General features: G+C 39.7%; 1 protein-coding gene across 2 annotated transcripts in view; it reads right to left on the bottom strand.

Moving 5' to 3' along the window:
- nat16 (N-acetyltransferase 16) overlaps positions 1-24,383 on the bottom strand; it is a 25,963-nt gene extending 1,580 nt beyond the window's left edge. The window contains exons 1-3 of one of the 2 annotated variants that reach the window (XM_037758015.1): positions 23,922-24,050; positions 7,039-7,224; positions 50-275 (exon numbers count right to left, since the gene is read on the bottom strand). In XM_037758015.1, coding sequence (XP_037613943.1) covers positions 50-275; positions 7,039-7,079 — 267 coding nt within the window. In that variant the 5' untranslated portion in view covers positions 7,080-7,224; positions 23,922-24,050. Of the gene's footprint in view, positions 1-49; positions 276-7,038; positions 7,225-23,921 lie in introns of both variants that reach the window. The other variant, XM_037758014.1, reaches the window with a different exon arrangement.
- Between the last annotated feature and the right edge of the window lie 520 nt (positions 24,384-24,903).

A 24,903-nucleotide genomic window follows, 5' to 3' on the forward strand; every position in this document is an offset into this window, starting at 1 on the left:
TCTGCCTTTTCTTAAACCCGAATGTTTTCATACTATTCATTGAACTTACCACTTTCGTCTGTTTGCGAGCCAATATGACTGTGCGGTTGGTCTCCTGCAGCCAGCTGGTGTATCTAGTGGGCAGGTAGTCAAGACCTCCATAGATGTCCTGGCTCATAGCCATGATGTCATCAAAGTCCTCTTCAGTGGCCACAGAGAACTGCAAGCCTGCCTGGGACAGGGCCTCTGGGAGCTGCAGCATAGTCAGGCTGGTATCAATCTTCATCTTGAAATAACTGATGAGATACAAAGTGGGGGAGAGATTATTGTCGATTGTATTTATTTTTCTTAAACCAGGATTCAGGAGAGCTCAATGGCTGTCCTAACCATGGAGTTCCTGACAGATTTGTAATAGTCAACATTAACTTGGAACTGAAAAAGAAATAGGAGTGAAAGGGACGAGATTGGTACATGAATCAAAAATTAGCAGAACAGGAAGAGAAAGAAACCACATTTTGAATCAATCCCAAAGTACTGACCAAAACACAGATGTCTGCCAGGAGAGATTCGTGCCACGTAGCTGAATTAGATAAAGGAATATGTAAGAAGAGAGCAGTATAGAGACATATGCAGGGGAAGGTGGATGAATGGACCATAGGGACAAAAAAAAAAAAAACGCAAGACAGAGGGAAACAAACCACAGCTGAAACAGGCTGAAGAGGCAAAAACAGACCGAAAAATGGGCCAAAACAGATAAATGACAACAGACACAGGAAGTGGAAGACTGGCACCTATCTTAATCCCTATGTCTTTTCCCATAAATCCTGTAAATCCATACCCTCAACCCCCTAATCCGTACACTAATACCCTCTGATACCCACTCCACATTACAAACACTGGTATTTGTCCAGAACTTGGCTAAAGAATTCACAGAATTAAATAGACAAGATAAAATGGAGAAAGCTGTAAACACATTTGTTTCATATGCCCTAAAAGACCACAATACTGTTACTTCATCCAGATGAGCTACATTAGGGTACATACAGTAAAATACTCTTTGTGTGTACTCCAATGGGGTGAGGGTCATTGGAGTGGGTGCACAAGATTCTGCAACTGTTCTGGCAGCAAAGTGCTGCTAACCAAATCAAACTAATATCGAATGGTATTGAACAAGAGTGTACAGGTGCCAGGTGTTAGGGCTCTGCACTGAGGAAAACAAAAACAAGATGCTTGCTCTTACGAAGATTTTTGCATTTAATTAAGTTGAGATACAATGCATTAAAACATGATGCAGTACAGTGTGATCAAATCAAATAAAACAAGCTTGTGCAAAAAGGAAACATGCAACATAACATAAGAAGCCATACAAAAGAGAAGTTATACAATACGATAAGATACAACAAAATATGATAACATACAATAACATATAGGTAGGGCTGGGTATGATATCTCAATTTTGAATATTGAGCACAACTTGTTGACATGAATTTCAAAAGCTGTCATTGATCGGACATTTTGAATAAAACAAATTTTGGTAAATGTGATTCCATAGTTCATGTAGGCATAACATTGATTAACATCTGTTTGTGTTAAGATAACATGTAATCTCCATAAACAGATTCTGCATATGAATGCTGTAGGCAACAGGGACAAGATTTTGGTATCAGAAGCGTTCTGGTTTCCGTTTGTAGTCCGAGTAGTATTGACCAATCACATTTGAGCGGGGTTTGGTTGCCTGCAGGTAAACAGTCTGTGTGGAGAGCAAAAGAGACGTAACGCATTGGCCGAAATGCAATCTTGGAACCCATCTTCTATCACGATGATTTAGCTTTTTATTAGCTTGTGAACTAGCTACTTCTGAAACAATCCGGTCGTAGACGTCGTCTCTCAACTCCAACTCCATTCTCGAGTCTCAAGTTGTTAATTGGACTGTAAACAATGTCCGGCGCATGGAAGAGGAAGTCTTGGCCCAGATATCCGCGGACTACACCGGAACCCCGGAAATATTGGCCGTTGCCTGCAGTGGCTAAATCGTCAGACCGATAGCCGATGGGTTCCGAGATTGGATAACATGCATTTCTTCGTTTCACATGGAAGGGAGTTACGCATGGATTCACATTATCCCCCTCCAGTTCTGACCCCCAGTGTGCAAGGTGCCTCAACCAACCAGAGGAAGTGCACTGCCTTGGACATCTGTGAAATAGAAAATTGTGTTCATTGGAACTCGAAACCAAGCTGGACTTACGGTGACCTCCAATGGAACCAGAGGTCTTTGGACAAAAACTTGACCCCTGTGCCACCCATGCACATAAACAGAAATGTTTTGATATTGGCTGCAACAATTGAGGTTTTGCATTGGCACTGATGACAATTTCAAATGATACCCAGCCCTAGCTAAGAAAGATGTCAAGTACAAGTATAATGAGCAGGAGACTGCAAATTGTACTGGAAGTCCAACATAGAGTCTAGTATGCTAGCTCAAAGACAGGTCCTGGCTACTGAAGCCATGTAGTTGAATGTCCATAACTGAGGCTTCTGAGACTGCTGAACAGGGGCTTCAATGTTGCTAGCCAGACTAAAACAACACACCATAGAAGCAGAAGCCAAAGTCACAAAAGACGATGGCAAGGAAAGACCACCATCAAACTACCCAACTACTGATCTATAACCTGCCTCTCCGGAGCATGGACTTGTTTGGTGCCATAGCAACCAAGCTGATGGACACTGAGTATGTGCCAATACAGGAAGTCTGATGTACTGCCTGAAATGATAACAAGAAAGCTTCAATGCAACAGACCTCCATTTCTGAATACCTGGCTCTCGAGAAGGTCAATAGAGTCCCTTTCACACATGCACTTCAATCCTGAACTTTTTTAGACATTCCCAGGAGGAGCTGTATTGAAGAACACAAATGTCCGAATCAGTTGAACTGGACTTTAAACGGACTTTACCCTGCCAGCTACCTAGTACAAAGTCTGAGTAATGTCCGATTGAGCCCATTTGGGAATAGAGCAAGTCATTGTCCAGATATTTCACAGCGAGCGAGTGGGCATGTTGATGACGTTTCTATCATGCAAACATCTGAGGGTGAGGAAGAAGGATCATTTACACAAAGACGTCAATAAAAATGTCAAACTGGAGAGACGACGAGATTCGAGAACTTCTGTCGGTAAGGGCCAACGCAGAAATCACCAGACCAAATCAAGAAACGGAAAGACACTTGGTTGTTTATGACCAAATTATGAACCGATTATGTGACCGTGGTGTAATCTGCGTCATGTCCTGCCTCCTGCACGCTCTACCCAGGCGCGGTACCACCCCTCGCCGAAACCAAATGGATTATTTCCAAGAGGTGAGATCGCATCTGACACGGATATTCTCCTTTTGTGTGCTACATGTGTGAAAGGGTAACTCTGGACAATGTCCATACATGATTCTCCGGAGTTAATGGCTTAAGACATGATCTTAACTGGATTTCAATACCAGAGCCATCACACGCATAGCACTCACCATAGAACACGGCCATGGTCACCCCTCATCCAATATTTTATACTACTCCCAACCAGACACAGATACAGGACATCAGGCACACACCATGGAAACAAATTTCCCCCTTGGAGACAATAAAGCCTCTCTCTCTATCTATCTACGAAGCATCAAGGAAAGTGAAAAACAACACTTATTTTCCAAAGGGACTTTCAAGTGTGGCTGATACTGAGACAGTACACTATCCTGCTGCTTTTCTGCATTCGCTTCAACCTTCCCGGTTGGTTATTTTGAGTAGCAATTATGAATACAGGTTTCAAGAATGGGACTACTATTAGCCTCCTCTTCCGCATGGACCACATTTGCCCAATTGTAGACGCATGGTTGCAAAGAGAGAGAGAGGATTACTGGGAGTGAATGGCTTGAACTAACAGATGGCCACACAGGGCAGCTTTATACTTAAGGCTTTCACAATCACAATGGGCCCCTGATGCAAGGAAGACAAAGAGAAAGAGTTGGACTGTACTGAAGTACCACATCAACAGAAGATTCAAGCCAGACATACCAGTCCTCATATCTGTGTAGTAACGGTGAGACCACTGCAAACATCAAGTCCTGAAAGCTCCCAACAGAGCAAAAAAGAAGGATTCCAACTGAAGTCCAGCACACAGAGACTCAACCCCAGGAAAGAGAAGGGCTATCAAGGCCAGTTTCCTGAGAACCACCTATGAGTACATCTGTAACGTGCCTGCCAGGGATGAATTATCCCAAAGTGCAGCAGGTAGAAGCTATGGAAGGGACAAGATAAATATGTGTTCCATTGAGCAGCTCGATGATGATAAGAGGAGAAGGCTGGACTCAGGATAGTACCATGTCACTAAAAAATGAAAGCAGAAGAGCAGGCACAGAGTCCAGCAGCTCGGTAGGACTCAAGGTGGAAACTGCATACTTCACTCAGCATACAGTGGCATGACCAAGTTCAAGAAATCATCATGTAGAGTAGAGAAAGAATCATGTTGAGAATGCTAGAGCACTGAAAAGGCAAGAGCGGAATTTGGAGAAGGGTCGTGAGAGAGGATATGTTACAAGCTTTGAGTAAAATCCTGCTTATATATTGATACCAATTTGTCAAAAAAGTGACAAAATGATGAAAGTTTTGAAAATATAATTTATTTCAAGATCTAGCATCCATGACATTTTAAAACACAGCTTTTACCTCCTATTTGTGAATACATGAGACACGTCTACAGGTCATGCTGCTAAGATAAAAAAACAATAATGACAATAATACCACTGTGGCTAGCCAAGTCTAACACACAGGACACGTTTCAGTCGTCATCTGTCTCACACACATCTAACGGAAAGCTTAAACTTTTATTAAATTTTAGCCTACAACTGCCACAAAAGTGCATGCCTTTATTTAGCAATTGAGATAGAAACATTTTAAAATGGAAGACTTGCAGGAGAAGGACAACTAAATCTTTAGAACGAAACATGTCTGGTGTCAGCCCGTTCTCACTCCCAACTCGTCAAATACAGCGCCCTAGTCAGTGGACCTACGCGTCAAACAATGACGCTCTACGTGGCCGTAGTTATGGCGGGAGTAAAGGTCCGGTTACGTAGTATAAAGAGCGATAAAGTCTGCATAGGGAGGAGGTCGGGGTGGATGGCTAGGTCCAAAAACAGAGGACTTTCATCTTTGTTTGTGTCCCGTGTGAAACAAAAAGTCAGTGTTGGCTTATTTTAAGTTTAACATAGCGTAACATCATGTACGTAATGTAGCCGACTTAACTACGTAACAAACATACTTATTTAAACCCAAACCACGATCATTTCCTAAACTTAACCAAGTAGTTTTGTTAACTAAAAACACAGGACTATTTGTGTTCCTTGTGAAACCAAAAGTCAACATTCACTTATTTCAAAACATCGTAACAAATGAAGGTCATTTTAAGCTAAATCACGATGTTTTGTACTAAACCTAACCAAGTAGTTTTGTTGCATTTTGTTTTGTTTAGTTTCAATTTACAACGTTAACCACGTGTTTAAAACTGCTACCGTAATCTGAGCGAAAATATGTTTCCCTCAAAACGTAATTGCGAATGCATGTAACGAGCGGGCATGCAAAAGTGACGCTAGGGGGGTTACCTAGAGCGTCATAGTTTAAGGCGTAAGGCCAATGACCAAGCTTCTGTATTTGACGAGTTGGGAGTGAGGGCATGTTGCTGGTGTAGACGAGGTGTAACTGTCAGACTTCTAGTACAGAAATGCTCGGTGCTTCATCTGTATTTGATATTCCTGGATAAACATGGTGTCTACGGAAAAGAGGCTCATCTAAAGGGGCACTATAGAAGTTGCTGTATCCATGTCCAAAACTCTACCCAACACAGGGAGTCATCTCTGTATAAACAATGGATGACCATTTCTTTAAAACTTTGTAAAAATGTGGACACATTTGTTCAGCCCAACTTCTGGGACATCATTCTGTCTTCTTAGTCTGTTGTTGGGGCTGTACTTGGTTATTATGGGACCTTTTTATTACCTGTTAGCTTTTGACACCATTAAGAGAGGGGATTGGAGAGGGGGGTGGCCAGTCTTTCCCCTTAGGGGAGTTGTTGGTTTGTAGAGGCTAAAACAGAAATGCTAGACATGTTCCAATAATCTATCAATGGGCCATGTGAGCTGTAAGGGCATTTGTAGTGAAAACACTGTCTAGTCACAGCGGACACTCACATACACACTGTGAACACTGGTATTTTTCCATCATGCTTTGATGCTTTGAGATGAGGTGTCAGGCTTGGCTGGGTAGTCTAGTCCTGCCAATGAGAGCGATGCTGTTTTGTTTTTGTGTTTCTCTCTCCCGCTCTCTCTCTCTCTCTCTTTCTCTCTCTCTCTCTCTCACACACACACACACACACACATTGATTCATTCTTCTCCTATTCACTCTCTCATGCTCTTACTTCCTCCCTCTCTTTGGCTGGCAGTGTACTCCAAACAAAATGGAATTTGGCACATTTGCAAAAGACTGTTGAACTGCCATCAAATACCGCAGGGCAATTGCCAGTAAGCTCGCTGCAGATTGGGGTCCGGTCATTTGGTGAAGCCTGTGCCAGATCGGGGGGAGCTTTGTAAATTTTTGTTGTGAAGACACAATGGAAATGAGAAATTCGTAATCCAAAGGATGCACACAAATAAGCACATTCCATCACATGACTTTGTTGGTGAATTGACCCCAAATGGTACCAACAATGACTACAACGAATAGCTAAGAATCTGCCAATAGCTATCTATGATTGCTAAAAAAGCTCAAATCCAAAGAGGTCGCATTACAGGAATCCAAAGAACTCCGAAGAGATTGTCCATTTGGTAGTTTATCAAAAAAAGAGAGAGAGAGGTCGAGTGGTATTACAGCCACTGCACACTGGCGATCAAAGTCAAATGTGGCACCAGATTTTTATTTACTTGGAGTATTCTGCCAGCTCTCCTCTTTGTCTTCCCACACCTCCCCCACAGAATAGATACTGAAAAGGTCTCTTGAGCACCTGAATAATACAAAACTCAAAGGAACACACCATGTCTTCAGTAGATTATCCTGTTGGTGTGATGAGAACATGGACACCAAAATCAGTCATGTCTCCTGGGCAGATCCTTGGCTCCAGTGCTTCATGCCAGTAGGCTCCATGCTGACGCAAACACCTAAGCAAACCACTCTGTTGCGCGATAGCAGGCTCCATGTCATTTTTCCCATGCTGCCCCGCCTATACATGAAACAAACCATTGACACAAAGGCACCAGAAAATGATTAGTTGGGTGAATCTGTCATCATCACTCTGTTGCCATGAAAATAAGACAGCTGTGCGATATATACTTCAATATTGTCACCTAACACTGGTTGATTGTGTAGGAGTAGTTATGCTTTAAGAAAATGCATGGCAAATCTAACTGTTTCTATACATCATACTGTATATAGAGTGTGTATTTTGACATAAAATCATTGACCGCTAACCTACAGGTCCTCACATGCTGTTATGTTAGCATGTGATTGTAAAAAAAAAAAAAAAAAAAAACATGTGACTCAAGGTCTGCCTTCTAAAATGACCTTGTGGAGTGATGTACTTGGTGGCCATCCATTATGGTGAAATGGATGACTCTATAGCCGGACATTATAAAGAAAGAGGTCATGGTTAATGGCATCGTTTAGAGTCATTGGTATTGAAAGAGACTCCTAGAGGTGACCCCCCCCTTGTAAATAGATTTCAACAAAAGGGAAGCTTATATAATTTTAATAAAATAGCATGAAACTCCACAGTCTAAATGAATTACTTAATTAGATATTTTATCAAAACGTTTGGCCCGCATTGAATGACTGATTCACAAATTGTGAATTGACAGTCCTACGATGTTTTCAAATACAATAAGGGGATTATACCTGTATTACAAGATGTGGATTAGTTTTAGGTCACCAATTAAGTCTAAAATTGTATTTAATTCTTTGGCAATACACTACAAGACCTATGTACACACATTATTTTTAGCATAGGGACCACAAATAGACAACAGTGGCCCTCTACTTAAATAATTTGGCTTCCCTCATGGGGTTGCATCCAAATGTTCAAATTAGGGCTGTCAAAGTTAACGCCATAATACCGCGTTAACGCAAATTCGTTTTTTTAACGCCACTAATTTCTTTTAACACATTAACGCAACTTGCGATTTTTAGGTTGTAGCGGGCTCAGTTTTAAAACTAGAGTGAAGATACTGGTTATCATATGAAACTAGAAAACCTAAGGAACCCATTGGTACCAACCAGATAAACATGAACAGATAAAAAAAACAACTATGGACAATCATATGATTAATCGCGATTAAATATTTTAATCGATTGACAGCCAAGTCTTAGTTCAAATATTTTTAAGAAACCTAGTGTAGATGCAATAATATGCAGTACAAATTTAAATCCCATTGAAATCCCAATGAAGATGACCTTAATGTACAATCTAAAAATCAATACCTTTCCTGTTGAGAGAGGCATGCCAACCGATACTGGGTCTCTTTCTGCAGCAGGCTTGTTTAATAGGTCATAGTGTGGAGAGTCCATGGCACTGAAATAACTTGCACTGCTCTCATCAGTAACTGTGTTGACATGTACAGGAAACCACAGATTGTATTAATGGAACTGGACATTTTTGGGGCTTGATTTAAACATAAAATGAATAATCTGTTTTCCTACTGTCAAATTTAAGAATGAAAGAAGTTCTTTATCATATTTCTTTTGACCCTTTTTTTTAAATTTGGTGCCATCTGGTAGTCTCAAGCTGCTACCCACTACCCCCTGCATCAACCCTGCCAACCCCTCCCATCCCGATCCCTGCCACCCCCAACCCCCAACCCCACACCCCCCCACACACACAAACACAAACACACACACACACACACACACACACACACACACACACACATGCACACACAAACATAAAAAATCAAGATGTCGTAACTTTTACGAGAGCTCCAATTGTCGTTGAAGTTGATTAGTAGTCATCTGACTACAAAAATGACACTATCCGACATGCGCGGGTCGTAATGAAAGACAACCAATTCTGGATTTAGGACGCCGAAGAAGCCGAGGGGGAAGATGTCCAAATATTTGTATCTTCTCTTGAGTAGTTGACAATGGTAGTTGACATTGCAGATCCCAGAAGTCGGTCTTTGGCCTCTGCAGGATCACCTTTGCACAAGGCCCATGGTCGTGACCATAGGGAAAGTTTGTTGCGTGGTTCCGGTCCCAGCATTAGATGACTGCAGCAACGGGGGAAGTGAGCGTGCAACAATTATTCTCCCTCCAAATATTGTAGTACGGTTTGTAGAATTTCAAATTCCCCTCGAGTCATCGGGGGGAGAAAAGCTGAAATTACACAAAATGTTTCCCTTGGATGGTTGGAGTTATGGAAGGCAAACGTGCTCATCACAACTTCAAGCGAGAAAGCTTCGGTAAACGGCAAAAGATATCAACAACACGAGCGGTATTTGATGCAGAACATCAAATGTGGTGGTAGCTAGAAGACCTGAATTCAACCACAACCGGCCTCAGTCAAGAGTTGCCCCGCCGAGCTTATTTCTATTTTCTCTGCAGTGCTGTTTTACTCCCTCCTGGTATTTTTGTTCATTCGTTTCATTCAAGACAAGAGTTATCGAGTATTGCTTGCTAATGGTGAACGGCGCAAATACGCAGCCCGAAGTTCACCAAAGTTGAACTTGAGGTGATGAACTTGCATCCCAACGAGTGAATCCATTAATTGTGGCTATTCCAGGATATTCCCAATTGCAATGGTCTCTTACACCATTCCCAGGACAACAGCTGCATGGGAGCCCAATTATAAGCTGTGAAGCCGATGAATTTACAGAGAACGAATTACACTGATAGTTGTGTAGCCTAGCATTCAAAACATGCAACAAGATCATTACTGCCTGTGCAGTGTATAGTACATGCACATCCCCGCACCCCGAATGATAACGACTAGATAGATAGAATTTTTTTCCAAAATAACTGGTTGAACTAAATAGCAAATAAAAGAGTCAAAAAACATTTAGTGTTTACAGTTTTTAATGTTCTATCTTGAGCATAGCATTGCTCTTTTATGTACAAAGTGTTAATATTCAGTCACAATTCTTCTTCTCGCAATGCAACATCATCCATGGGTCCATTCATCTGTGCCTTTGGCTGGTAACGGACCGGCCAGGGGCCCAGTAGATGGGGGAAGGTTTTTTTTCCCTAGAGATAAAGATAAGAAAGATAGAAATTTTGATCTTTGTGCGTAATTAACTACCAAATGAGAAGAAAAAAAAAAAAACGCAATTTGTTCATGTTGCCCTTACCTTGGCAAGAACTCAAGAGTCCGTCAACCAGCACCAGAGGAAGCATTACCCCACTATTTGAAGCATTGCTTTCTCCAAGCATTCACTGAACCGCTTCAGCAAATGTGCTTAATGGTTTAAGACCCCCACCTGTATACAACGTAGCATCGGTCATTAATAATGCGTTATCTGAGGCACTATGCATAATTCAGAATGGGGTAGTATAAGCTTACCGGTTGCTGCAGTAGCTTTTTCTTGAAAGCTGCAATCCCCTGATGAGCTTTTGACAAGATGTTATACCACTTTTAGCAAACCACAGCAGTGAAGCTAGCAATAATATTACCTGTAATTTATTTCCATTTTTACAAGTTTCGTATCATAAAAAAAACATGAAATCATCAAAATGAATGTGACTTGTAGGGATGGGCGACACCAAACTTTTTAATTCGATACGATACCTATACTTTTTGTTACAATTTTACCGATACTGATACCGATCATTTCTTAAATTGGTATGTGATTTTTCACATGGCACATACGGGCCGTTATTAACAAATTTATTACAAAGCATATATAAGTAATCGATCGTAAAGTATCGCTCCGCCCATCCCTAGTGACTTGGACACTCAGTTTACATTTAAATTATAACATCTCTGTAAAGCCTTTCATTCTCTCGAGCAAGAAAGACTGAAAAGAGGTACATCTCTGTTTACTGATTATACCGTCTAGTCTGTGCCAAGAGATGCGTTATTCAAAAGAACTGTGAAAAATGAAAGCAATACGATTGGGAAATGAATGATATACAGTAAGAAAAGAACAGTATGCTCATCCGACTTTACCTGCTGTTAACAAGTAGCCCACAAACTCTCACAATGTTTTTTACACAAGGAAAGGAATTTAAAGCTTAATGAATTACATTTTATGGCGAGAAGCACGACTAAAATGTCGTAGGCGGCGTTTCACAAAGAACTCAACAACACACAAAATTGCGCTTTTGTTTTTAAGGGAGTCTTGTGGACTTTCTCCCAACCAAAGGAGTATATTGCAGTTACTGTTTACTGTATTTGTTAAACTGTGACATATTTGACGGCAGACAAACAAACAGTGTGTTCCCAAACATCTGCTTGCTTCTCTTGGCAGGTAACATACAGTTTAGATTATGCCCATGCAATGTTTTTTATTTAAATGTCACAAAATTGGTGTAATGTGTCTCACGTGAACCGTGACGGTACTCGTTTTTCTACGGTATGCCTACCGTAGGTACCGTCAGGACTCGAGACTAATGGTTTCCCATCATCCCGGGAACAGTAGAAAATGTGTTTGGGATGCAAACAAGGGATGCACCGATCCGACTTTTTCAGTCCCGATACCGATACCTGGGCTTTGTGTATCGGACGATACAGAGTACCGATCCGATACCAGTGTTTAGTTAATAAGCTGTATGCCTCGCTGTGTGGAAGTGACTGGGATACGTCACCAGTCATCGAAGCCTGTGCCAGTAGACTTTTCTTAGTAAACAGTGAAAGTATTAAGGTTGTTACTTATTTTTATATATCTGTTACTTATTCAGTCTCTCTTTCAAACTCTCAAACCAGAGTTGGTGATTGTTGTTGTAACAGTGGAAAGACTAACAAAGTCGGTTTTGGTGAGTTTTATTTGGTTTCTGTCGAGTTTGAATGAAGTGTGTATTGACGATCAGCAAGGTAAAATGACTGGAGTCCGGTGGCTTTGAAGAGAGCATATTAATTGTATATTTTGTACGTTAATAAGTCCAAATCCCTGTTGATTTTGTTTATTATACATTCACTTTCAACACATGTAACACAGCATCGCACCAGAAAAGGGGCGAAAATTTGCGTGTGCATGTTTCCATCGCTGCCGGCAACTACTGCAGTCATTTGTCCCGGGAATGAATGCAGATTGTAAACTTTCCCACTGAAGACAAAAGCCAGATGTTAGTGGGTGTTTGTGGCTTTTTTGTCCAGTGGGAAAAGGGGCTTTAGTGCACACATTTTCACCTCTTGAATAGGAGGTAGAGAGGTGAGCCAGTTGGCGATTCAGTTGCCTTAAAGACAGATGCAAACACACAAAAGAAAGAAAAATTTAACAAGTGTTTTGTTACTGTTTAATCCCAGTGGCTGGATAATAGCTGGGTGGTTCTGCTAGAGTTTACAGGTCAGTTCTGTAAATCACATAACCTGTGCTCTCTTTTATTTTTACTTTTTAACTAAAGCTGGGCATACACTGTACGATTTTTAGAAATGTTGTCGTGTACTACCTACTCCTAAAAAGAGGAGAGCCTGTGGGTGGCCGACCAAAATTTCTGGCATGTCAGAAATTCATATGACTGTCCGACGGCCAGTCGGGAGCAGATAATCGGTTCTCGTCCCCACTCAAAATTCGGGCCAGAAACGGGCTAAAATCGTACAGCGTATATCCATCTAAAGTTATTGTCCTGTCTACACAATCATCTGTCAGGACTGGAACATTAGAGCATTCCTAAGTGTAACTGTCTTTTTGCTATACTCATCTATTACAACTGAGCTAAAACTTTATATTATGTCTCAATATATTATTTTTGTCCCACTCCTGTGGGTGGGTGGGTATGTGGGCCCAGCTCAGCCAGGACAGAGATGTGTCATGGGCTAAGAAAACAGAAAGTAGAAAGTAGAGACACATATTTTTGGCATATGCACTGGGTGAGCAGCTTCCACTGCATGTTTTGGGACCATTATTGGATTTTTGGCATCCAGTGTTTAATACAGTTAAAGTGGAAATTTGCTCACTATTTCATTGTCTGAGGCGTTCCCCGAGCCCAGTTGATCTTAGTAAACATGTCAATCTGCACAAACAGTCTTCATTGCATCATAAATGGACCTCTAAAGCTCACTTATTAACACATTTGTTTCTTTATTGAAGGTTATGTGTCGTACTAGTCAAAATGTAATTACGGATATCTTGAATTAGAGTTTTGACGAGGCAAAATGACGCTGCAGATATCTGGATTAAGACAAATGCATGTAAACGCAGTGAATGCCGGCGGCCCAAACTGCTGCTGCTGTAAAATGAGGGTCATGGGGAGGAGGAGGGTGCGTGGGGGGATGGGTGGGGATTACGTGTGTGTCATTACACCCACAGACAGCTGCGGGTGTAATAAATATGATGAAAGAGTTAGAAGGGGACAGATGAGGGGACAGCAGAGATGAGGGCTTTGTGTTTTTTTGTGTCCGCTCCGTCCAATTTCAGGGCGGGAGAGCGAACGAGGCGACGCATCACTCTGCACACTCACTAAGCCCTGTTTGACTTTGCAGCAGTTCATCACGAGTCGGGCCTATCTGCAAACAATAAAACTGCTCAGGCAGACAACATTCTTCTCCACCTCCTCCTGGTCTCCTTCTGGTCTCCTCTTGGCCTTTCACCCCTTCTTTGCTTCCTTCTTTTTTACTCCTAACCCTCCTCCTCATCCCCTAACTTCCTCCTCGCTTCATTCACACTTCCATCCCTTCAGCTCCTCTTCACCACCCCCCTAACTCTTCCTCTTCTTCCCAGCCTCCCTACCATCCCCCTCCTCCTCCTCCTCCTCTCCTAAATCTATCCCTCCCTCCTCTTGTCCTCTTCCCCTGGCCTCCCCTCTGCACTGCAGCACCTATACGCTCATTAATCTCCAAGGTCCCCGTAGTGCGACACACAATGTGTGCGTTATGTGCACGTACGGGTGTGTATGTGCAACGCAATGTCACACTCGCTGAAAGGCCACATGTACTATCAAAAGGCAGATTTATACTTCAACGGTCCGCGTGACGTACAGTTTTGTTAGCTGGTGAAATTCTGTGCAATAAAAAAAGAAGATTTGTATTATTTCCTAAGTTGCTCTGCAGGGGGGGGGGTACTTTGATCAGTGCGTCACTGATCAAACGCCACGCTCTTACAGCAACCCATGCATGAGCATGTGAGAGCCTTGAAAGACTCGTACATCCGCAATCTCACCATCATTTGTGAGACATGACGCTGTCATGATTTTGCGATGTGATCCCTCACATATGGAGGATAGAATCTGCCAAAATAAAAAAATTTAAAAATAACTTGATAAATAAATAAAGTACATAAAACAAATGTATAAAGAAATGTATAAAGAAAATAATACATAAATAAATAAGTTTGGGGAAATGAATATGGGGTGAAATGCAAAGGGAAAACCATGCAGAAATAAATAAAATACATAAATAAATGCACACATTTAAAAATAAATATAAAATAAATCAAAATAAATACAAAAATAAATCAAAATGTATTGCAAAAATAATAAACAAATACATAAATAAATGAAAGGGAAAATTAAATTAAATTAAATTTAAGACTAAATAAATAAGGGAATGTATAAATAAATAAAGAAGCAAATTAAAACTAAAAATATCAATTTATGTCACATTTTATCAATTAATTAATGGCTACATTTATTTTTAATATTATTTTTGCAACATTTAATGACTTATTTATTTATTTATTGGGTCATTTATTAATGTATTAATTTATTTTTGATTTTGGCAGGTTCCTCCATCACAGAGGTCCTCATCCTTGGAGCCTCTTCTCTTCCTTTCCCAATAAAGCAGCACATAAATCACTCATTTGTGTAACTGGTCCATCAGTCACGTACTAACAGACTCTGCTGTCAGGCTCTTAAAGTGATTTTCTCTGGCAGTTAGCATTTGTCAGCATCTGTCAGACTGTGTCATCATGACGGTCAGTGGTTTTCTAAACAGTTCTTGGCAGTTTGATGAAAGGGCCATCAGAAACCTGCACGTTAAACTGGGCTAAGTCAACACTTTTAGGGCTGACAAAGTCGGAAAGACGCACCGTAAACAGACTTGAAGAAACTCACTACCCTGACAACAATATTAGGCTACAGACAACCCACAATGCAACACCTCAAAATGGATGTCCACAGTTAGTCACATGACAAACGAGAGGCACAACCTTATAGTCAACTGGCCAAAACAGGGTTGTTGTGTGTTATCACGCAAGATTGTCTTTGCAAACCAACAAGGTGATTGCGTCTTGACGAGTTAAAATCTGGCGCCTTAAGACATTGAAAGTGTGTTTTCGACATCTTCATGAGTTCAAAACTGGGAGCAAACACCTTTCCTGTGATTTACCGCAACAACGTAGCTCTGTTTACTTCCTGTACTGCTTCTTTCTCTAGTCAACTATTTCTTTCTTTCCCAAATCTTTTAAAAAAATAAATTTAATAAATAAAATTAAATTAGGAGGGGTTACAAAAATTAAAATCAAGCGAGAGGAAAATAAGTACATTCATCAGACAGAAAATATACTAATATAAATAAGTAAGTAAGTAAGTAAGTAAGTAAATAAATAAATAAATAAATAAATAAATAAAATACGGAGGGGGCGGCATCTTTTAAAATAATGTAAATAAAATAAAATTAGGAAGGGGGGGCGGTATCTTGTAAAAATAAAAAATCAAGTGAGAGGAAAATAGGTACATTCATCAGACACTAGTGGAGAGCAGAAAAAATACTAATAAAAATAGATAAATAAGTAAATAAAAAAATAAAGTAAAACAAAATAAAGTATTCATCATTAGACATTAGTGGAGAGCAGAAAAAAATACTAATAAATAAATAAATAAAGGAGGGGGCATGTAGTTGTCAGCCTTATTGAGATATTCAATAAAGGGCTTCCAGGTCTTGTCAAAGGATTTACTACAGTAGGGTCTGTAGGTGAAAATCTACAGCCATTTATTCTTAAATCAAACTAGTACCATTAAAATTAATAGATTTAAAAATAGATAAAATGACATGCTTAGTAGATCAGCAGGGATTTATCATTTTCATCACCTACTGTAAGTGCGAAATGTTAAACTATATATCCTGAGTTTATCAGGAGACCGTTTGCAGCAAGACATCACAGCTAAGCAATAGTCACACCAAGGTAGCGGAAACCTGAACACACACAGGAGCTGCCATGCAAGGGGTCACATGACCACGACGGGATCATGGAAATCAGATTGTCAAATTTCAACAAGCTCAAAAACACCAGACTTTAGATCTTGCATGACAACACACGAAACAAACGAAACCCCCGGCATGGAAATGTACAGAACCGCATCCCCCCTTGTCCCCTGTCTGAGTGGACGTCCACTGCTCGCCGTCCTGCCCCTGTTTGCACGGGGAGAGGGGGAGACAGAGGGACCGGACCGGGTGAGTAAATGTGTTGACAAAAGTGGAAATAATAGGATGGCCATGTTGTGCTTTCCTATTTTTTCTCTCCCTTCCATGATTAAGACAATAATGCCTCAACGCTTTCAATTCCAAATACCAAACTGTCAGAAGACATCAGATCACATCCTCTCTCTTTCTCTCTCTCTCTCTCTCTCTCTCTCTCTCTCTCTCTCTTTCTCTCTCTCTCTCATCTCTCTCCATCTCCATCCCTCCAGCAGCTGTATGCATTGCATGACAACAGAAAGCATTTCATTCATGAGTCACTGTGCAAAGGACAGAGGGATTAGATAGTACGAGTATGATGATGATGATGATGACTTTGAAAACAACACCTCAATCCCATCACTATTTAAGAGGACCCGCTCCGTATATAAATATAAAAGGTTAATTCTAAAGTAACGAAAACACAATGATTATTATTTTCAGGTGATTATACATTAAACAAAACATACTTATAAATATAATATTAGGAAATAGATCCCCCTAAATGCTACACACTGTTCCTTTAACTCATTTAATCAGATGAATCACTTCATTCAGATTCAGGATTTTGGTCGAGGATTGTTTTTTTGGGGTGATGACGTCATAAAATATGACAACACACATTCAAAGCTTCACTCGAAAACCTCAACCGAACCTTCAAATGTAAAAAAAAAATTAAAGCTGCAAGCTGCAATGATCCCTCGCACATCCACGCACATCGGGAGTACTGGTGGGATTAAGGCCGATGCGACCGGCACAATAAAACAGGAGCTAAAGGCTGACGCGACCGGCACAATAAAACAGGAATTCTGCTGAGTGTAATTACGCCTCCCACGAGAGTCTGCGACAAACGGTTCATGAGTTATGAAAGAGGGCGCGGCTCAAGTTTAGGGGTAGGGCTATGAGTCTATATTGGCATGTAAATACCCTCAGGCCTGGACCGCCATCACGGATGGGAAATTTGGAGCAGATTTGACAAAAGTACGCTGAAGTTACAACAACTTCCTGTTTTATGGCGAAAGGCGCTTTTTCGCCGTTAAGCCACGTCACCACTGTTGCATTAAAACGCAAATGCTTGAAAAATTTTGATCACAAAGGTCTTCAGATGGTCCTGACCAAATTTGAAGTCAATCAAATGAATTCTCCAGGAGGTGTTTGTTAAAGTACACGGCCTGTGAAACGCTAAAATTGGACGAAAATGGCACATTGAATTCAAAATGGCTGACTTCCTGTTGGGTTTTGGGTATACCTCCAAGAGGCTTTTTTGTGCGTCTCCACATGTTACATCTGCATACCAAATTTCATACATGTAGGTCAAACCTGAACGAGGGGCTCAATTTTTCCAACTTTGTAGGGGGCGCTAGCGAACCATTTTTCCACAGAGACCCTTAAAATAACAAAAAAATTATAAAATAACAAACCTTCGCCGCCCGATGTTGTCGGTTCTCGAACCCTAATGACATTTGTTACAGCCCTAATTAATAGAAAAATGTCTAACACATTTACCATATCAACTTTAGAAGGCAATAATATGTCAGATGCTGCCTCTAAGTGGCCAAACAATCAGTGAATGCAGCTTTAAGTCTAGAGCTTGTGCATGATTGCTGCCATTGCATCTAAAGACCTAAATGCAAACAAAAACCAAGCATTCGTGCAACAAAGGGCTCCTAATAATACCTGTGCATGAATGTCACAACATGTCATGTCCACTAAGAATGATCCATCACAAGCGATCGGCCCCTCTATCCCTCCATTTTGTGCTCTCTCATGTAGTGTGGGTGGTGTGTCCCATTTCTGTTCGGGATGATGGGGTAGTGGTTATCTACAGTCCAGATGGCCCGCCAAATGGAGCATTTCCACATGCATAGTCAAATCAAGTGAGAAGGGAAGAATTTTTCCCGGAATGCATAGCAACTGATGCTGAGAAATGGCTAAAATATGCACAAATATAGTCTAAATATTATTTAAGAAATGCTAAATCAGAGGGGATGTTGTATGTACATGCAGCGTACTTATTCTTCCGATGAGTATCTGACAATTGCTGTGTGTCATTAGGGATACATCGATACCGATATATATACATATATGTATATATATACATTATATACTGAAATTTTAATTCCTGTTTAAGTTTTGAGAAATTTGTTGCTGCATTAAATTAACACTTGAATTTTAATTTTGAAGATTTTTTGAATAAGTTGCTGGTGCACGATTTATTATTTTAATAATAAATAACGATTTTAGTGAATTTATTAGGGGTGACCCGAATGCTTCAAAGCTTTGGCCATTGCCGTGTTAAACGACCTCCAAATGGTCGCATTTAGCGGGATCAATTTCTGGATATTATATTTATAAGTATGTTTTGTTTAATGTACCTGAAAATAATAATCATTGTGTTTCCTTAGAATTAACCTTAGTTCTCCTACACGCTTGGCGCACAGGAGAATTTTCCTTTGGTTGCAATCTGCAACTTCACCACTAGATGCCGCCAAATCCTACACACCGCACCTTTAAGTATTTCTTTTTATTAAATCAACTTTCTTTAATGCAGATAACTCGTCAGTTCATGCCTCCCTTTGTGTGCGTCAAGCGGGGGAGAGCAAACTGTGTTTTGACCGCAGTGAAAATGTTGTTTTTGAAAGGCTAAATGCCAACAAATATGGACTGAAGCTGAATATTTCAGTTTTTGTATTAAAATATTTCAGTTTTTATATTATATATATATATTATATAATTAATAATATAAATAAGTATGTAATAATAATGTCTAAATCCCAAAATAACCCATGAAATAAGGAATATATTCAACAATAATTGTTATTATTCCAAAGCTTCGAATACCTTCGAATATTTCTCACCGACGCTTCAAAGCCTAAAAAAGGTATTCGGGACAGCCCTGAAATGTATACCTATGTATTTATTTATTAGTAAAGCAGTGGTGTTGCCTTACACATTAAAGAATGATCCCAGTCACTTCCACACAGTGAGGTATACAGATTATTAATTAAACACTGGTATCAGATCGATACTCGATATCGGCCGATATCCGAAGCCCAGGTATCACTATCGGGACTGAAAAAGTTGGATCGGTGCATCCCTACGTGTTATGTCAATAGAAGATACCATGGATGCGCTGGACTACAGCCTCTTCAGAGCTCTGACACCTACAATAGTTGACCTGTTGACCTCTAGCTTCTCGTAGCTCCATTACCCAAGCAAGAGCTCTTTGACGCGAGTGATAGTGTTGCAGTAAAGGTAATGGGATAGGCCATATGCCTGTCACTTAAACACGAGTCTTAAATATCTACTTAGTACAAGTGGTAAAGCTGCACGGGCGAAACATTCCTGCGTCTAATCACTTTGAGTGGAGAGAAACTGACAAACACTCCTTTGTAACACTATCTTAAGTATTTTTATCAGCTATTTAATAAAAGTCTTTTAACTTTTGCCTTTATTTGTTGGTTTAATGGGTTGTCTGTGAAAGACAGGAATAGTCTCAATAGTTTCGTTAAGATCTGCTCCAAGATAATCGGAGTCCAGCAGTCCAGCAAAATTAATTTGCATTAACGCTTTATTATCGCGCTAACTTTGACAGCCCTACAAAAAACGCAAACTTGGTTAGGTTTAGTAAAAAACATCATGGTTTGATGTAAAATTACTATGTTTGTTACGTTATTTAAGTTACGGATGTAAATTGGGACAGGACACGAAAGATTTTATCGCGGATCGCAATAAAAAACACAATAAATTGATATGTGGTGAATTTCCATTATCGAGATAATTGTGAATATCCTCACTAGTGACTTGAAAAAGCTGTCTAGCTTATGATGCAAGAATTATGCTGTCAGAACTAGGGCTGTCTAAGTCAACGCGAAGATGTAAATTAATTTTAAAACCATTAATTTCTTTAACACATTAATACAACTTGTGATTTTTAGGTTGTAGCGGGCTCAGCTTTAAAGTTATAGTGAAGATACTGGTATCATATGAAACTAGAAAACCTAAAGAATCCATTGGTACCAACCATGTCATACTAGCTTGTCAAGAAGGAGGTTAAATAACGCTCCAAAAATGTTGCTGTCATGGCCATTTCAATGAATGAAAATGGTTCTATGGGTACCCACGAGTCTCCACTTTATAGACATGTCCACTTTATGATAATCACATGCAGTTTGGGGCAAGTCATAGTCAAGTCAGCACACTGACACACTGACAGCTGTTGTTGTCTGTTGGGCTGCAGTTTGCCATGTTATGATTGGAGCATATTGTTTTATGCTAAATGCAGTACCTGTGAGGGTTTCTGGACAATATCTGTCATTGTTTTGTGTTGTTAATTGATTTACAATAATAAATATATACATACATTTACATAAAGCAGCATATTTATCCACTCCCATGTTGATAAGAGTATTAAATACTTGATAAATCTCCCTTTAAGGTACATTTTGAACAGATAAAGAAATGTGCAATTAATTGCGATTAACTATTTTAATTGATTGACATCCTTAGTAAGAACAGAATAAGAAAAGAAATTAGATTGATTGGATTATATTCACCAGAAGTATAAAACATGACATGTCCCTTATAAATTAAAAAGAAAATACCACTAATCTGTGAGGAAATGTCTTTGATTTTGGGGTTACTGTAATTTTTTTTAATAAATAATGCCTGATAATGACTGATATATTAGACTTCAGGACATCTCTGACTACATACATGCTGAAAATCAAACATTTGAATGTATTGAGTTAGATATTTTTCAAAGTAAAAGTCCTTAGAAGTGTATGATTTAACTTTTTCTCATGGTCTAGTGTTAAAACATTTTACAAAAACTGCAATACATATCGAATCGGCACCCAAGTATCGTGATAGTATCGAATCAGGAGATAGGAGTATCTTCCCAGCACTAGTAGTAACTAGCAGAATTGAAACCCTGGTGTCTGTAGCTGGCTGCAGAATGCATCCTCATCTTCACCTTGTTGTCTAAATTAAATTTAGCTCAGGGTGACGATGCACACCTTAGAGAGTTTTAGATATCCTAAAGAAGGACAGTTTGACTCTATATTTGGCAACACATCCTGGCATTTATGGCTCTGCTAGTGGAAGCCTGCAGATCTAACAAAAGATAAATTGTCTTTCCATTTGTCATCCTTCCAGTTACATTTCATTTATGATGTGTAATGAGCCCCACTGGGCCATAGACTTTTCATTTTGTCTTATCGAGGATGGCATTGGGTGTTATCATCAATAGAGATCTGCTACACAAAGATGACCTTGTTTTCCACCCGGTCTGCCTCTGATCAGCAGCACTCAACGGTCAGCAGTGCCTAAAAATATATATAGACCGCTTTCTAAACTTGTCTTTATTCCAAATTACAGCAAAGAAGCAGAGTACATTATAATAAATCCCTGGAGGTCAGAGCCCGTAAGGATCAATGACACTAAAATATAAGTGCCAATACCAATGCTGCTGCTGTAGACATCCTGTTGTTCTATTTAGTGTCTGACTGTATTGACAGTTTAACAGTGGGAAATAAATGACAAAATTTAATCTATTTGATTCGTGTACATAGACACGAATTGGACTTGATTAGGATTAGCCAACAACCTACTTAGTTAGGTTTAATTGAATATTAATCGTGATTCTGGCTTCCTCTGGCTTAAATGAACATGATTGATTGTGATGTTTAAAATGCGCTCCAATGTCCTATTTTGATGCAAAGATTTGTTAATTAGCAGGAATGTAGAACAAAGTGAAAGTGAAAGCAGTGCTGTGTTGATTTAGTTTTGGGGAAAAGAAAGATGAGATGTACTGTGAATGAGAAGGACCAGTCTTATTTTCAGGACTGTCCTCGACCAAAGAAACTCTTAGTCGACTAAAGAAATCTTAGTCGACTAAGACCAAAACAACCTGTTAGTCGACTAATTGACTCAAGAAATCTTAGTCGACTACGACCAAAACGACCGACTGGTCGACTATACGACTAAAGAAATCTTCGTCGACTAAAGAAATCTTAGTTTACTGAGACCAAAACAACAGAAATATTTGTACAAATTTAGCAGGAATGTTGCACAACATGGACGTCAAATCAATAAAAAATATTTCGTCCCTAAAATCAATGAATATTCGTGATCACAACATTGATCAAAATAATCCTGATTATCATTTAGCCCATAATTGTGCAGCCAAACAAGCCAAAAACCCAAACATTTCCAATTATATATAAAAATAGTAAAATCTAGGGAAGAAATTCTCAGTATAGTCGACTAATCGATCAGTTGATTTAATCTACAGATCTGTAAAATCTTTGTGTTTTTACCAGAGATGATGTGCTTGGAAATAAGTCATTCTGCTTGAAATAAAACCCGACTAAATGTAGTAAAGAAGCTGCTCAGCTGGCCTCCTATAGCAACATAATGATGCTCTCTGAGGAAACCCGAGCACACACACAGGAAGATGTGAAAGAGTTTAAATAATCCCACAAGGTCACTATAGACTATCTATAATAAGACCAAAACGACCGATTAGTTGACTAAACATATCTTAGTCGACTAGGACCAAAACAACCGATTAGTCGACTAATTGACAAAAGAGATTTTAGTCGACTGAGACCAAAACGACAAAAAGATTAGTACAAATTTAGCAGGAATGTTGCACAACCTGGAAGTCAAAGCAATACAAAATATGTTGTCCCTAAAATCAATGAATATTCATGATCACAACATTGATTTGCCCATAATCGTGCAGCCAACAATCCAAAAACCCAAACATTATATGAAAATAGTGTAAAATCTGGGGAAGAAATTCTCATTAGTCGACTAATCGATCAGTTGATTTAATCTACAGATCTGTAAAAACTGAGTTTCTCCACAAAATATGTTGTGTTTACCAGATGATGTGCTTGGACATAAGTCATTCAGCATGTAAATAAAGCAACTAAATGTAGTGGAGAAGCTGCTCAGCTGATGCTCAGCCTCCTATAGCAACATAACGATGCTCTCTGAGGATATTACAGCTCCACATTGAGCAGTGTTGTGTCGTCATCACCGTGATAATAAACCCGAGCACACAGGAAGATGTGAAATAATCCCACAAGGTCACTACAGCTGTCATCAAACATTAGATGAAAAAAAAACACATTTTAAACATTATTACATAACAAACATGTTGCAGATTAAAAACACACCAAACAATACCATAATAAACCTCTATACGTCACCATGTACCCAGCTGGGCCTAGTGTGCACACAGAGCCCCCCATGCACCATGCAGAGAGGATGATGCTGCTGCAGGCTGGTAATTTTCCTTCACAGATACACAACCTCTCTCTATAGGATCCGTGTTATCTAACCGGCCAGCCAGGCTGCTCTGCGGGTCTTACCGCGGATGAGGGCCGGTGCTGGAGTCCTTGGTGCTCGGAGGAGACAGGCTGGAGGATAGCAGGCTGCAGGAGGAGGATGAAGCTGCACAGTTCCGGTGATGAATGAGAGACAGACGGAAAGCACCGGCTCTCTTCTGTCGGTGATGCACTGGCTGCTCGACACGAACCGGTCTAAGCACCTCCTCCTCTTCCTCCTCCTCCTCCTCCTCCTCCCAGTCCTCTACGTCAAGTCCTCCAGTACTGGAGTCACTGGAGCTCATCACTGCAGCCCTCCCCCTCCACATGCATCCGTGCATGTGTGTATGTGCGTGTGCATGTGTGTGTCAGTATCAAAGGGACGTGCACAGACTTCCAAGGAGCATCTCTGGCTTTTTTTTTTTTTTTTTTTGGGGAAGTGGATAAAAATGCCATCAGACCTACTAAAATAAACTAAAGGATAAAACTTGTACTATAAATAACATCCAGCTTGTCACTACTACTACTATCATCTTCATATTAAATCATATAACAAGAGTTTTCACTTTCTACCAACTGGCTAGTCAAAATAATGTGTAATAAAATATCTGCCATGGTTCCAAATTGAGTAGTAAGATTTAAAAAAATATTGTGAATAAATAAATAAAAAATTTAAAAAAGGCAGCAAACACAAAAATTAATAAAATAAAACATGCATACAATTTAACATTTTGCATATACATATATACATGTTTTTTTTTTGTAAGTGGATAAAAATGCCATCAGACCTACTAAAATAAACTTAAGGATAAAACACTGAACTATAAATAACATCCAACTACTACTATCATCTTCACATTACAATCCCCCAAAATCACATTACAAACTAAGGTATAATAACAGATCTACATGGGGTATGATGGTTCAAAATTAGGTTGTAAATTATTTTTTTTAATTGTAAACAACAATAAAATAAATAAATAAAGCCAGCAAACACAAACTTAATAAAATAAAACATAAATACAGA

Source organism: Sebastes umbrosus, chromosome 22 (assembly GCF_015220745.1).
Source record: "Sebastes umbrosus isolate fSebUmb1 chromosome 22, fSebUmb1.pri, whole genome shotgun sequence".
Taxonomy (NCBI): Eukaryota; Metazoa; Chordata; class Actinopteri; order Perciformes; family Sebastidae; genus Sebastes; species Sebastes umbrosus.